Source organism: Protopterus annectens, chromosome 14.part0 (assembly GCF_019279795.1).
Source record: "Protopterus annectens isolate FY-2018-M chromosome 14.part0, PAN1.0, whole genome shotgun sequence".
Lineage (NCBI taxonomy): Eukaryota > Metazoa > Chordata > Ceratodontiformes > Protopteridae > Protopterus > Protopterus annectens.
Genome location: NC_056748.1, coordinates 1,145,256,195 through 1,145,271,015, shown reverse-complemented (window position 1 = coordinate 1,145,271,015; position 14,821 = coordinate 1,145,256,195). Strand labels below are relative to the sequence as shown.

Below are 14,821 nucleotides of genomic sequence, written 5' to 3'. Positions count from 1 at the left end.
GCATTTTTTTTCTCAATAGCTTGAAGTATATGAGTTTTATATGCAGACTGTGAAAAGAGTACACAGGAGGACGGTATTCTAATTTAGGCAGAAGGACATTCTTTGTCAGTTGGTTACAGAGAAGTAAGAGATAGCAGCGTTTTATCTATGAGAGGACTTTATTAATGATATTATCAGTGTCGGTTGAAAAGCTTAATGGGAAAGTAAAGGGTTAGGCCTAGGTATTTATACTTGGATACAAAACAAATAATACAGTTGTTACTGTCTGAGATAGTAAGGACAGGAAGTTGTCATTCTCTAAGAGGGAAGGGAAAAATATATCTTTCTTTTGTTTTGTTAATTTGGAGGTTTTCTTCAGTGGGCAAAGAACAGAGAAGGACTGCTGGAGCTAAGATTCCAAGACTGCAGGACATTGTTTGCTTAGAGTAATACAATATAATTTATGTAGAAGATAAGGTTATGTTCAGGTAAGTCATCAGTAATAACATTAATGAATAAAAATAATCATAAAGGACCCACAACAAAACCTTGGAGAGTACCTGTTTTTAGTAGGGTTGCCATATTTTCAAATGCCCAAAGTGGGACATTATTCCCAGAAATGTCAGATTTTGCAGGACAAAAAATACCCATGACCAGTACAAAGGATAGTACTTCACTGTTTTGCCAAAATAAAAGTTTATTCTTGTAGCATGTGAGTTGCTTATGCTATTTCATATAACATTTAGGCGTTTCAGATAAAAAATAACTGTTTTACATAATTATTAAACAAAACTTAGGAAATATTTTAGTCCTAAAATCTCAGCACATTTTGCATTTTTTTATTTTTTTCGCAGGACACAACTGCCCAAAGAGGGACTGTCCCTCGCAAAGTGGGACAGGTGGTAACCCTAGTTTTTAGTGTTACATTAGTGGACAGCCCTTTGTTAGAGTAAATTTGAAAGGTTTTGCTCTCAAGGTAGCTACAGAATGAGGCAATGACATTTACCCCCAAACTGAATTTTTGTTGAGTATCCAGCAGAATTTTGTTGTGAACAATTTCAAAGTCTCCACAGAATTTTGAATATTGCTGCATTTATAGGTAACTACTAGGCTGTATAGTCTGGGAAACCATTCAGGAGCCCAACCCACGTTCCCAGTGCTCCCAAGCACTGTCTGGTTAAGTGACTTGCTCAAGTTCACATAATAAGCAAATGAGGATTGGTTAAGTTTAAAGAGTCCAACAAGATTTGCCTTTGTGTGTCTAGCATGAAACATGATTTTCTTTTATAAAGGGGGGATTATCATGGAATGTACATTAAAACTTTTACAATGCATGTATATACTGTAAACATGTGTAGTGTCATTGCCTTTTATTTATTTACTTGACATTTGTTAACCGGGTTAGTCCAATTGAGCCAAAGGCCCATTTTCAGTGGAGACCCAAGTAGAAAAGCTCCAGTTAGCTCACAATCTTGTAAAAATTAGAAACATAACAAAATGAACATTTGTGCAGAAGACATAACATGAGGAATATTAGCAACACTTAATTAATATCATTACATACTGTAGATGAGATAAAAATAAAAGTAACAATAGATAAAAGTAACAATAGATAAAAGTAACAATAGATTACAGAATTGGTACAAGATATGAAATGCACTTAATGTATTTCACAGAGACATGGTGCTGATACAATTATTAGGTTTTAAATTCAGGAATATATTTTGAATATATAATCCAGAACAAATGGTATAGAATTACAAGACAGAGAGAAGAGGAGAAAGAAAGGGGGTGATGTAGATTACATGAGTAGAGAATAAATAAATGATAAAGTTGTCATGTGGGGGTTAGACACGGGCAGGACCAAGTCCTTAGTAGATAGTTTTTAAGTTCATGATTAAACGGGTATATTTGGGAGAGCTGTCTTATATTAAGGGAAAGTATGTTCCCCTTTTAAATGCAAATGCATATAATTGCCCATTAAAGAACAAAATTATACCATAGTGTACTGCTGTTACCTGTTCATAGATGCACCATTTGAAACCTGATTTATTTGTTTGTTAGTACTAGAAGCAGTCTGTTTTTTGTACCACCATGCAAAAGGACCTTTTACATTGTCCTGTGTAGTTTATATGCATTTTTCTAGAGTTCTCTATTTCTTTTCCAGGATACCATTGAGTAAAGTTGAAAGGTTCTACTGTCAAGGCAGCTATGGAGCCAGGCATTGATATTTTCTCCAAAACTGAATTTTTGTAGCACGTGGTCAACATTTTCAAAGGTTCCATAGACATTTTGAATATTGTTGCTTATAGGTAGCTACTAGACTTGTAGTCCAGGGGACCATTGAAGACCCTAGTCTGATTTCCAAATTGCCCCTAAGCATTGTCTGTTTGAATGACTTGCTCAAGGTCAAACAGAAATCAAACAGAAGCCAAGGGAATTGAACCTTACACTACAGGAAGCAGCTCATAACCTAAACCTCACCTGCAAAAAGTGCTTTAAAGTTATAACAGCAAGTTTTAGAATTCACTGTTTGTGCTTGAATTGTAGTAGATGAAGTGTTCTGACTTGGGGGATCTGTTCTTACACTTCAATTAGAAAGCACAACAGAGAGAAGATACCCTGTACCACTGTCCAACTTAAGTACCTTAAATCAGTTCCAGAGATACCCCTCCTAACTCAAATGATGAATGCTGATTTACTTAGTTTCAGTTCAGGAAATGTCACTCAGTAAGATTTAATTTCCAGGAAATGCTAGACTTGAAAGTTAGAAGTACATTAGTTAATAATTGTTATTTTTAATCATGTTTTCTAATTGTAACATTTCAAAAATGCCCACTCTGCTTAAAAAAAAAAAAACAATGTCAGCATGCTGCGGTTATATACTGAGAGTTGTTTTTAGTTCTTTATGTAAACGTTACTCTCTTACCTTCCTTATCTTCATTGGTCAGTGGGTAGGATGTACACGTTTGACTTGACTTTGGATTGGTGCTTGCTAAAACAGGAAACAGATTTGCATTAATGTTTTTGTTTTTATATCATTTCATGTTTTCAGTGGTACAAGGAAATCCCGTACTAAAATGACAACAGAAATCTTGATCTCTTGTCACTCCTATCAGAAGCAAAGGTTAAGCAAAGGTTAATCAAATATCTTTTAAATAGTGCAGCTGTCTACGTTAATAATGGCAAACTATTTACTCGCACAGACGGAAATGACGCTGCAAAGTACAGATAGGAATTGATTGTTTAAAAAGTGCATCATATATCACTGCTGCTAAAGGTAAAATCCTACTTAGTTTCAGATCCACATTAACAATTTCCTCTACAGCCATTTTGATGTATAAATAAAATCAAAATGGATGAAATAACTTCACAATGCAAACTTTATTTTACAGTTTTTTGAAAAATAAAAAGACTTCATCAGAACTACTGGACTTCTAAACAGAGTTGGTTAAATACCCAAACAAATTGGCATACATTTAAATCAACTGATCGAAACAAAAGAAATGTATGCACATAAAAATAGAAAATATCATTATAAAACCACTTGAAAAGAATTGCTTCATTTAACCACATACATTTAATGGTAGTATTATCAGAGAGTCCTGCTGGTTCACTGGCATTTAAAAACAGCTGCCAGTTTAATTATTTGTATCCCAAGAAGTTGTTCCCCTCTGCCTCCTAATGTTAAGTGAAACACTGTCAAAACAGAGAATAGATTTTTTGAAATCAGTACAATTAACTGAAAGTTCGTGTAGAACATTTTTCTTATTGTTAATGTTGATTCTATTAAGATGCTCATAACTCTGTCCAGCTCCATGGGAAACTGGGATAAAACCCTTACTGGTCCCCAGATGACTGACTTTCAATTAGCAGCATAGATGTTGGATGGAATGGGTGCGAGAGGAAGGCAGGGAAACGCTGATGAGAACTCACCTATTCTAGGGTGATAAGAACTCACCTACCCTGGGGTGAGAAAGGCTGCCTAGGTGTCTTGTAATAAATATTAAGAGCCTGATGAGCTCCATGCTGCAAGCAGTATATTGTGTGGTCTGGAGGTTGTTCATGCAGGAAAGAGCACGTAGACTTTGTGAAGGCAGTGACTATGGAACTTGCAAGGCTGGTGAGAGGTAGTGCAGGATTAGAACCCAATCTGTGGTTGCACTCTGATACTGTGCAGTGCCCACAGTCTTCTCCCCACTCCTGGATGTGGACGGGCTTGAACCAGGGAAGGCTAAGGTGGGTAGATACAGTAAATGAGGAGAGAGCTGTAGGAATAAAAAAGGATGCCCCTTGTTCCTTTGGTTTAATCTTCTTTTACTTTGCCCTCTGTAAAAGATTTACACTAGGGCAATTAGCAATGTGCATCACAAAAGAACTTGCACAGTTGTAGTGCTTAACAGTACCAAAGGTTTCCTTAAAGTGTGAAAGAAGAGCAACAGTGCCTTCAAAAATGAACTTGCAATAGAGGCATGTCCCATATTAGAACATACCTTTATTCCTGCTTCATGCATCACCGATAACATGTACAATTAAAGATTTATAATTACTGCTCATTCTGTTTCAGAAGCTTGGGGGGGGGGGGGGTCAACCAGTAATCTTGCAAAAGGCGATGTTCCTCTTGAAAAATTTCCAGTTGTTAAATTTGTTTTATTTATTTGAATTTGTTAACCAGGCTTGAACACTGATCATAAATGGCCAACTTCGGTCTTAGCCTGGGAATAATTAATAAAATTTCTGAAAGCGTAACTGTCTGTGCTGCTGGTTAAACAAAAGCTGCAGATCTTGACATGGCAAAAGGATAAAATTGGTGTAAAATTAATCTTTATCTCTTTCTTTATTTATTTAACATTTGCTTAATGGTTAGGTTCAAAAGACCACTGTTAGCCATGACACAAGCCAAGTAGTGAAGTTATAGTTACATAAACAGTTACATAAGATACATTTTGTATATAAAGTTGTAAGAGTAATTAAGCACATATAGATATAAACATATAAAGATTAAATAGTGACCACAGCAGTAAAACAGTGTTATCAATGTAAAGGTAAGTACTAAATGATCAGTATATTTAAAAACCTTGAGAGTCATATGACAGAAAGCAAGTTAGCAGTAACAATCCCTTCTCTAGTAAAATCCAAAATAATTCTTCACAATGTTTCCTAAGTCCAATGCCATTAGAATCCAGTGTAATGGCCTAAGGGAGAATCTGTAAAATGCATGGCCAAGCTAGTATGGACAACTTTTCTGGCCTACACATACCTCCTGCATTAAAATACAGAGCAAATGACAATTACAAAAATAAAGCAACCAGATTCCTCTATCTCCGCAGTAATGTATCTCTACAACAAGATACTCTGCTCCACAGAGAGAGATTACACCTCTTATTTTACTGCAAAAAGTGATTCTCCTCAGATAATATAATGTATTTCAGTAGTACAGTTAATGCTTGCAAAGACAGAAGTCCATGTATTGAAGCTCATACAATAAGGTATTTTACTTGATGTGATTGGTGAATGTATATGCTATTGAAATATTTAAGGGGAAACAATATTGATTGTAAACCTGGTTTACATTTTCGTTACCTGTATTTTAAAAGGGGGGAGGGATTGGAAGACTAGAAAAGTTGTCCAAAGTACCTTGGCCATGCATTTTACAGATGCTCCCGTAGGCCATTGTAACATCGGTTCATAGCAAGCAGCACCGTGCTAAGGAAAGGTGCATGGCTCACAACAACATAAAGCTGTCTTTGTGTGATTGGCACGACTGTCAGATTTGGGGGTGACAAAAGTAATGTATGTAGGCCCTCTTTTCTAGTCATTTATAAGATACACAGCTATATTACACTGTTGCTTTTACCGGTGTGACAATCTTACCTTTATACTTATTTTAGAAAATAGAGGATATTGATAAATTTTGTCTTACAGATATGGTAGAAAGGCAGTATTTAACAGAGTGACAAAGATGTAATATGTTGTATGTAAATGAAGTTAGTGTTGAGGAGGGAATTACAGAATGTGTTAAATATATACAACTTCAAACATCTATAATTCATAAACATAACACTACAAGTAAGGATGCTAGTACTCAGACAATATGTGAAGTGAAGCTCGAGATACAGAACAAGCATCCTGGGAAATAGAGTGCAGAGATAAAGTATTAGAAGAATGCTAAATTCCGACTGAGGCAAACAACAGTCTAGTAGGTGTACCGAGTTTATAAAACACCTCATACATGGAGGAGTGCTTGCTAGGCTGCTCTACAATTCATAGTATGATATATAAAATTTCAAAACTTGGTCAGTACAAGGCAAATGAAAGAAAGAGCAAGCAATTCAGAAAATGGCTTAATGAGGAACGTAGCAAATTGGAACCATATTTTCTCTAGTAATAATATACCGTATGGCTAGAGAAACAAATTTAGAGAACACAAATGATAGAGCAATTGAAAGTAGTGCTAATGAAGTGTAGAATATAAATGCACCCAGCTGAGGAACTACCATTCATAAATCGGACAATAACAGTAATAAATTGCATCCAACATTAAGTACAACAGGTACACATAAGTCATCATTTTTGGTGACTCCGTGCTGAGAGTTATAGCAAAACTTATTGCTCAGAATTGATAGAACCTAAATAACAGTGTCTTGTTTCTCTGAATACTGGATGTCTGATATTAAATTTAATCTACAAAAATTGTTTAAAGACAGGAAGCTAAATGATATGGTTTTAATTTTTGCAGACATAATATTGGAAGAGCAAATGCGGAGATGTTTGAAAAATTATATTAGAGAAATTATAGTACTAAGTAAGAAAAATACTTTATTTTCAAGTCTGTTGAATTAATACCTGTATTAAAATTGAGGTTGGGGTGTGAAAGCAATTGCATATCAAACAAAATAACTAGTGTTATATGCAGACTGTCATTTAACCATAGGTTCATAGGTGTGTACTGGGAATGGCCCTGCAGCCTTTACAAGCCTAGCCCTTAGGAAATTGACATTGTTTTTTTTTTTTTTTTTTTTTATAGATAGAACAGAGTAAAGAAAACCAATATTCATGTTTTCTCACAAAAGAGCAGAGGTAAAATTGAAGCACCATCACCTTTTACATGTTTAATGGCAGAAGCTTAAATAAAAAACTATTTAACTTTATTGAGAAGTCACTTTTCGAGTTTATGAAGTCCTTCTAATCACTGAGACATGTCTTAGTCCTAACAACCCACCAATGAACATACCAGGTTATGAAGTATTTCAAAAATATAGAGAAGAAAGATGGGTGTTGCTACACATCTGGAGAACTGTAGCAAGGTTTAGATGTTCTGTCTGACGGACATAGTGAAATGGTATTTGCCAAAGTTAAATTAAGTAAACAAGTAGACAGGATAATTGTCTACTAAACACCCAGAAAAGACAGTCTGTCAGTACAGTTCTTTGTAGAAGACTTAATGAAGGCTTTCGCTGATATCAGAACCATCACTCCTTGTGACTTAAATACTCTTGATGATTCTTGGGATTCCCTTACTGAAAGAAGTAAATACATTTAGGGACTGCTGGAATGTAGGTCCTTATTGTACTATCAGGCAGTAATTACAAAGCCAACCAGAAGTGAAGAGTCTATTGTCATCCAACCAAGGAGTATTTGTGATGTAAAATCTATGAACATAGATCCAACCTTGGGACTTTGTACGATGCTAGCCTACCCTCGGAAATAGGAGCCAGTATGAAACAGCCAACAAAAAAGGTGGTCCCAACTAGAAATTTCTCTAAGGCAGAATATGATCCAGTCATAGAACAGGTGCATAAATACAACAGGATGGTTGGAATAGAATTTAATAATGGAGAGCATTTATTGATAGTGTAAAGATTTCATTTTGTACCAGGTATTTATATAAAAGCAGAATTCTCCATCATTGAATCCCAGTCTTAATAAGTTGACTAAAAAAAACACAGACACGGACGCTTATGACAAAATCATCCTCAGCAGTGAATAAAGCAAAATTTTCTGTCTCTAGAGCATCCATGAATTGTTGTATTAGGAAGACAAGATGGCGTTAGGAGCTTAATCTAGTGAAAAGTATAGGAGATAACATGAAGACATTCCTTAATTATCTTAAGTTACATGGCAGATAGCGCAGTAATGACAGTTTTAAGAAAAGAAGATAGTGTTGTTAATGACAAAACATAGCTGGCAGACATCTGCCGCGCATATCTAAACACTGCATCTCCTGTATCTCTCTATTTCCTGTCACCTATATGACGTGTATCATATCCTGGAAATAGTTACAGGAAATGGTGCTAACCTTACCCTAATGACTTGCACCTTGTGCCATGTTTGGTGCTTTATGTTTATACGTAGGATGATACGTTTTATCTATGACAGTGAAATGTTTTTATTCCTTACAAGAGATATAATGTTTTATATCTTTCAGCCTAGTATGTATGGTTTTTGACATCTGATAAGCCATAATGTATGATTATTAAAAGAAAATAATGCCGTCTTAGTTTGGCACGGCAGAAATATATATTCATTGGTGACACTGTTCCCAGTCCCATTACTGAATACAACTGCTTGAATTTAAATGAATCATTCTAACAAAAGCAAAAATATAGCATATCTCGTACATTTTAAATTTCAAAATCTATGTACAATATTTTTCTGGGTCTTTCTGAAGGTAACAGTATAATGATTAACACATTTAGCACCCATTCTGAAGCATTTGTGGTTTTGATTCTTTGCAAGTATTTCCTTTCTACCTGCACAGTATAGTACAAACCACAAAAGAGTCGCCTTGTCTTACCAAACACAAACCCATCAACAGAATGAAGTACATTTTGTAACAAGGAAGGTACAAATTCATAATATGCCTAGATTACTGAAAACAGATTACATTTTAGCTCGTGATTTCACAGAGAAAGTACAGGTGGAAACTCTGAATATCTTGAGGAAATTGACAATAACGTAGCTCCCCATGATTACTTAATTCTGTTCAATTGTTTGCTTATTCAGAATTTCCACTGTATCTACTTTGATATTTTATTATGGTTGTCAATTTGTTAGACTGAAAATGATTTCTAATTTAGTTTTAATAATTTTCAATTAATCTGTCAGAATCAAATGTGATACCTCAGTTTAATGATTATGAAAGTAGTGGAAAGAATAACGCATTCTGTCCAAAATAAGTGACGTTTCAAACATGCAGATATTTACATCAGTATTAGTGGCTTAGGAAACTGTGTATTGTGATGAGATCATATGTTGTTTTGCACAGATGCTTAGAGTAAGTATTAGCTGTGATTAACACTGTAAATTTGAATTGCTGTCTTTCAGAAGGTATATATGAGTAACACGAACAATGCTGACAAGTGGAAGTAATGACGGTAGGATAAAACCATGCACAAAACTTTGTTAACACTAGTACTCATCTGTTTCCATACTGCGTTAATCTCACTCAGTGGTTCCCTTAACCATAACCAGATGGCCGTGAAATATAACAATGTCAAACATGAGATTACCAGTTTAAGATATGGAACAGAAGAGCTATTAGTAAGAGTTGTAAGGTCTGATAAATGACACTGGGCAATAACCAAGGCAGAATCCAGACGTTGCATCCCTGTCGGTAATAGCAGAAATGTCTGTAACGTACTCACAGTTGTGAAGACAGGTCAACTCACGAATAAACTTTTGGGACTTGGGGCAATCCATGGTGACATGAAATTCTGCAGCCTCTTGAAATGTTAGATTTTGCTAGATGGTATTTCAGCATTTGGCCTTTCTGGTTGCTGATGAAATGTTAACTACATTGCAACAGAGTAAGGAGATACTGTGGTAGTACTTAATGATAGAGAACAGGTAATTCATGTTTTATGCACCGCGGGGGTTCTTGTTGACCATGAGAGCAGAGTCCAAGTGACAAAATCAGAACCACCACCACCACTATTGTTAAATATATGAAATACCTCCAACAGAGGCAAACACAACTTTAAATAGGTAACATAGTGGAAAGGCACATTTATTATTTATTTATTTGCATTTGCTGACCGGGAATGTCCGACTGGACGCAGGTCCATTTTCAGCGGAGGCCCAGGGAGAAAAGCTCCACAAATTAAAATATTACAGACATATTTACAGATAAAGAATCCTAGCAATTAAAATATTACAAACATAGTTACAGATTAAGAACATATTACATTCAGTAGATAACTAGCATCTTTTCTATCCACGAAGTCATAGCAGATATTAACAGTTGTTACAATAAGAAGTTACTGCCGTATAATAAGTAGATAGGCATGGAAGTATCAGAGCTTGCTGTATCAAAGTTAGTTTGTGGGGTGGAAGAGAGGTAGAGGGTAGATGGAGTGGGAGAAGTCAGAGGGGAGAGTTACAAGGGCATAGCCAGCATGTTTTTAGGTGCGCTTTAAGTAAAGCTTTGAAGTGGGTGCATGATGGTAGAGAGGGTATTGTAGGGGGGAGGGTGTTCCATAATTTTGCTGTAGCACTGGAGAATAGTGCTTCTCCAGCAGTGTTATTGGCTCTAGTAACCTGTAATTGATTTTTGTTGCTGGACTGTACTGCTCTGGTGGTGAGATATTGTTTCTTGATATGTACTGTTTAACATGTCATTAAACAGTGCTATGTAACTTTTATAACGTGTTTCGACTTTGCTCTTAGGAACCCAGACTTGTGACTACAGTTCTGAATTCTAACATGTCCTCTGTTGAAAAGGGTTTTTTTTTTGCATAGCTGGACTTCCAGTAGAAAAATGCTAATGTGACTTTCGGCTTTTCCCGGTTAGGGGTTGCCACAGCGGAACTCCAGTCCGCTGATGACTGGCAGTGGATTTTTATGGTGCTGAGTTGCCAGCCCGACGTCCAACCTTCAACGAAAGCATACACATTCATGCTTGCAACTATCTGCGTGTCTTTAACGTCACTCCAACGGTGGGCAGGACATGCAGACTCCACACAGAAGGTGCTCCAGCCGAGAATGCTGTGAGGCGACAACACTAACTGCTGCACCACAGCGGCTGTAATAAAAGTGTATTAAAAAGGCAGCGATGATGTATTCAATCAGATAAGTGACTATACATTGCACAGGAATTACGAACAGGCTGCAAGCTAGTGGTTTATCAAGGCATGTCTTTCTTTATCCATCGCTGATTTTGGATGCAGGAAGAAAAGACCATACCTAAATCAAGGTAAACTATAACTGCCTGCTACAAGTTTACTTTAATTTTTTATATGGCATTCTCTGTTTAAAAAATGTCCAGTAAAGTTTCTAACATATTTTTCTCAAAATGCTGTGTTAATATATAGCAGGAGACTTAATGATTCAGTTAATGTCTATACATTTTCACCTTTATAAAATACAAAGCACTGAGAATTCATGTTAACTATCCTGTGCATTTTTGCAGTGTGATGTTCATAGGTTCATACTAGGCTATCTGCCCTAGGGCATTTATAAAAGCCTAGCCAGCGTGTGTTTGGCTTTCGCCACCCATTTTAAATTAATTTTGCTATGCCCTTTTTTGAGGTTAGTATACTGTGCCTCTGTCTAACAGTGACAGAAGTGATACCCAGGGTAAACCTACGATCTCCCATCATGAGGGACTCTGCCTAATGTGGACTGGGATTTTATTCCAGAGTGAAGGGAGCCTCTGGGTTATGAATCTGTCCCTCCAGCATGTCCTATTTATTTCAGTGCTGAGGTTCAAGTCTCTCGAGCGTGTAGCTCGATGGGATTTGGATTTTCTGAGGTGCAGCATGTCCATTAATTCCGGGTTGGACATGGCTTTATACGTCAGGCACAGATCGCCTCTGAGCAGGCGGTATGCCACTGAGTAGAGCTGGAGTTTCTTTAACTGGGCAGCATATGGCATCTGTTTGAGCCCTTTGATCCTCTTGGTGAGGTACTTTTGGGGTCTTTCCAGTTGCTGCAGGTGTCTGGTAAGGTACATCCCAAAAGACGTAGATGTGAATCCCTTCATGATTAGGTGGGCTATATAAAATGTTTTTCTAACCACTTTGGCCACGTGGTTGTCAAATGAGAGATTGCTATCAACTTGGGTCTCCAGGTCCCTAATTACATCTTCTGTACTTAATGGATTACCACCTATGTGGTAATTTGTGGGCACTTTGTTTTTGCCAAAGTGGATGACTATACACTTTTTGGCGTTTAGCTTGAGGCCATGGCTCTGGCACCAGTTGTCTGTTCCTATGAGGCCCTTTTGGAGGATGCTTGTGTCGGCTGGAGAGTCTATTATGGCGCCCAGTTTGCAGTCATCTGCGAACTTGGTCAGCCACAGTCCTTCCGTGTTGGCCTGTACCTCCGAGAAATGTATACCAAACAAAAGAGGTCCCAGGACTGAACCTTGTGGGACGCCACTTGTAACTGGTTTGGAGTCTGACATGGCTCCAGCAATTCTAACCATGTGGGTTCTGTCCTTGAGCCAGTTTGCAACCCATCTAGTGACATAGGTGTTTATATTTAAGCTGGTGAGCTTATCTATAATGCCCGAGTGTTACATGGCACTTTCCCTTTGGAAGAGTACTGTAAGAGCAAATGTTTGCAGTCATGGTCCCTTGAGTCACCTGAAGTGATAATTAGACACTCAATAATTGGGTCACCTCCCCTACCATTAAAAAAATAATTTCAAATAATCAAACCTTACAAAATCATAAAACAGAGGGACAACTAACTAGGATGAGCTCTGCAAAGACTGAGAAACTCTTGCCTGCTGACTGGTGACATTGTCATAATGTGGAAGGATTACTCAAGAGAGAGACTCTGGAACCTTGTGGACAAGCCCTCCTTTAATGAGGAAGTGCAGAAAGAACTGGTGAGACTGGATTCATTTCTGTAGATTAGGTCACTGCAGCAATCAATTCCAAGGTGGCATGGTTTTGGGAAAGGAAGATCTGGTAAGAAATGCTCTGGATGAGTGGACTGGACCTAGTGACCTTATTCAGCCATGACACTGGCCAAGGCATAAATGCAGATCATCAAAGACTTTCAGTGAAACTAACACGTGACAAGCATACAACAATATTACAGAGTCTGGCATGTTGTGACTACTACTTTTTCAGTTTCATATAGGAAAACAGGGGACCATACTGGAATGACAAACCTTGACAGCAGTCCCTTTTTTCAGGTAGATTGTACAAGGACAGTGTGTTTCTTCTCTAGAGGAATCACACACCTTTGACTCCTCAGTAAACACTATGTCAGTACACCTGAAAGGAGATTCTGCCTAAGAGTTGAGTCTTGGATGCCTGTCTGACCACAGAGGGCTAGACAAACCTTTTGTTTCTTCCCAGGTAATGGAAGGGTTGTGTCAGTTTGCCATTATGGTCCATGTGTGCTTTACACGTCATTTATGTCAAATCAAAACTGCATTCCACAATGTTTGCTGGTTGATTCCCGCGGCAAACAATTACCTATAAGCCTCTCCAGTATAAACTTTTTCCAATATCTTTTCCCATTTCTCTTCCCACTAATCATTGGTTTCCCCATACTACCGGTTTTAGGTAGCCACAGTGGAAATGACAGCCATCTGACAGAGGTCATTATCTAGATGGGTTGGGGGTGCTTTATGCTTAACCCCCCCCCCCCCCCGAGATGACAGAGTCAAACTTGTCAGCTGCTCACATCTTTCCTCTACTTGGCTTATCCAGACCAAGATCCGTTAGTAGAAACCAGGTCACAATATCTGAGACCAGGATTCCTTCCTTCTACACCACAGAAAGAACCTTCTTTCCTTATTCTTGACCAAAATTAAAATTGAACAAACTTACTGAATAGCAATGCAAGCCCCTCTTAGCCAAGTACTACCTAAGCACAATCACTCTCATACTCCAGAACACACCAAGAACCCCTTTGTGAGGTCTGGCACAACCCCTACATCAGTGGAAAACTGCAATGGACTACAAGCTGATTACTGTAAGATATCTTCCTAAAGAGAACAAGCCATTAGCTTTTCTTGTTAACTTAAAAGGGAATTTCACTGTGGGAAATGCAAGTATTATAAACATAAAACTAAATAGGCCTAACAGGTTTTTTTTCCATTTTAAAAGATGTGTAGACCATACCTCTCAACCTGTTAGAGCAAAACATCTGAATGAAGCTGTAAATAAAAGTGGGACAAAGGCCCAAAAAGAGACAATTTTTAAATATCGCTCTTACAAACTTAGAAAGTGGATAGGATAAAATGTTTTACATTAGAATTAATTTTCTGAAGGATATGAAGTCTGAAATTCAAATGTCTGTCATTATTTTCTAACTTCAGTCTTTAATGTTTTTCCGCTAATTTGCCAGAAAACCACAATTTTATGAAAAATGGACCAAAAACATGAGGCAAAAATCTGGACATGCTGCGAAAAATCTGTACAGTTGAGAGGTATGGTGTAGAAAGCAGTTGTAAAATGGTAATATATTTCAATAAACGTTTAACATGAAATGCATTCTATGTGGTGAAAACAGCAAGAGACTTCCAAGACATAATATGTGAACATATTTATGATACTAGAAGATGAAGTACAGACATTCTGAGATTTGTAGTAACTTAAAGGACTTTTGTTTTCAAATATTAGATTTGTTTTAGTGTGTAATAAGAGAGGTAGATATAAACATCCAACTTAAGAAATATCACTCGCAAGTGGACGGCATACTAAAATGCCTAAATTGTAACATTAGCATTAAGTTCATGTTGAAGTCCACTGTTTTGAAACATGATGAAAAGCACTTTTTGAATTTCTTCTAAATGTAATACATAAACAAACAAGTTTATTGTGTGTGTCTGTGTCCGTGAGTATGGGGGGGCATTGTTATCATATGAAAGTACATGCAA

At 37.1% G+C, this 14,821-nt stretch overlaps 2 protein-coding genes across 2 annotated transcripts in view; one reads left to right on the top strand and one right to left on the bottom strand.

Annotated features, from left to right (window-relative positions):
- The window catches only part of CDH23 (cadherin related 23), a 2,508,764-nt gene that overhangs the window by 1,440,791 nt on the left and 1,053,152 nt on the right, over positions 1-14,821 (top strand). The gene's annotated exons all lie outside the window — the stretch shown is intronic.
- VSIR (V-set immunoregulatory receptor) overlaps positions 1-14,821 on the bottom strand; it is a 297,502-nt gene that overhangs the window by 119,212 nt on the left and 163,469 nt on the right. Inside the window, exon 3 of the mRNA XM_044056945.1 lies at positions 2,909-2,974. Within this exon, the coding sequence (XP_043912880.1) occupies positions 2,909-2,974 (66 nt within the window). The remainder of the gene's footprint in view (positions 1-2,908; positions 2,975-14,821) is intronic.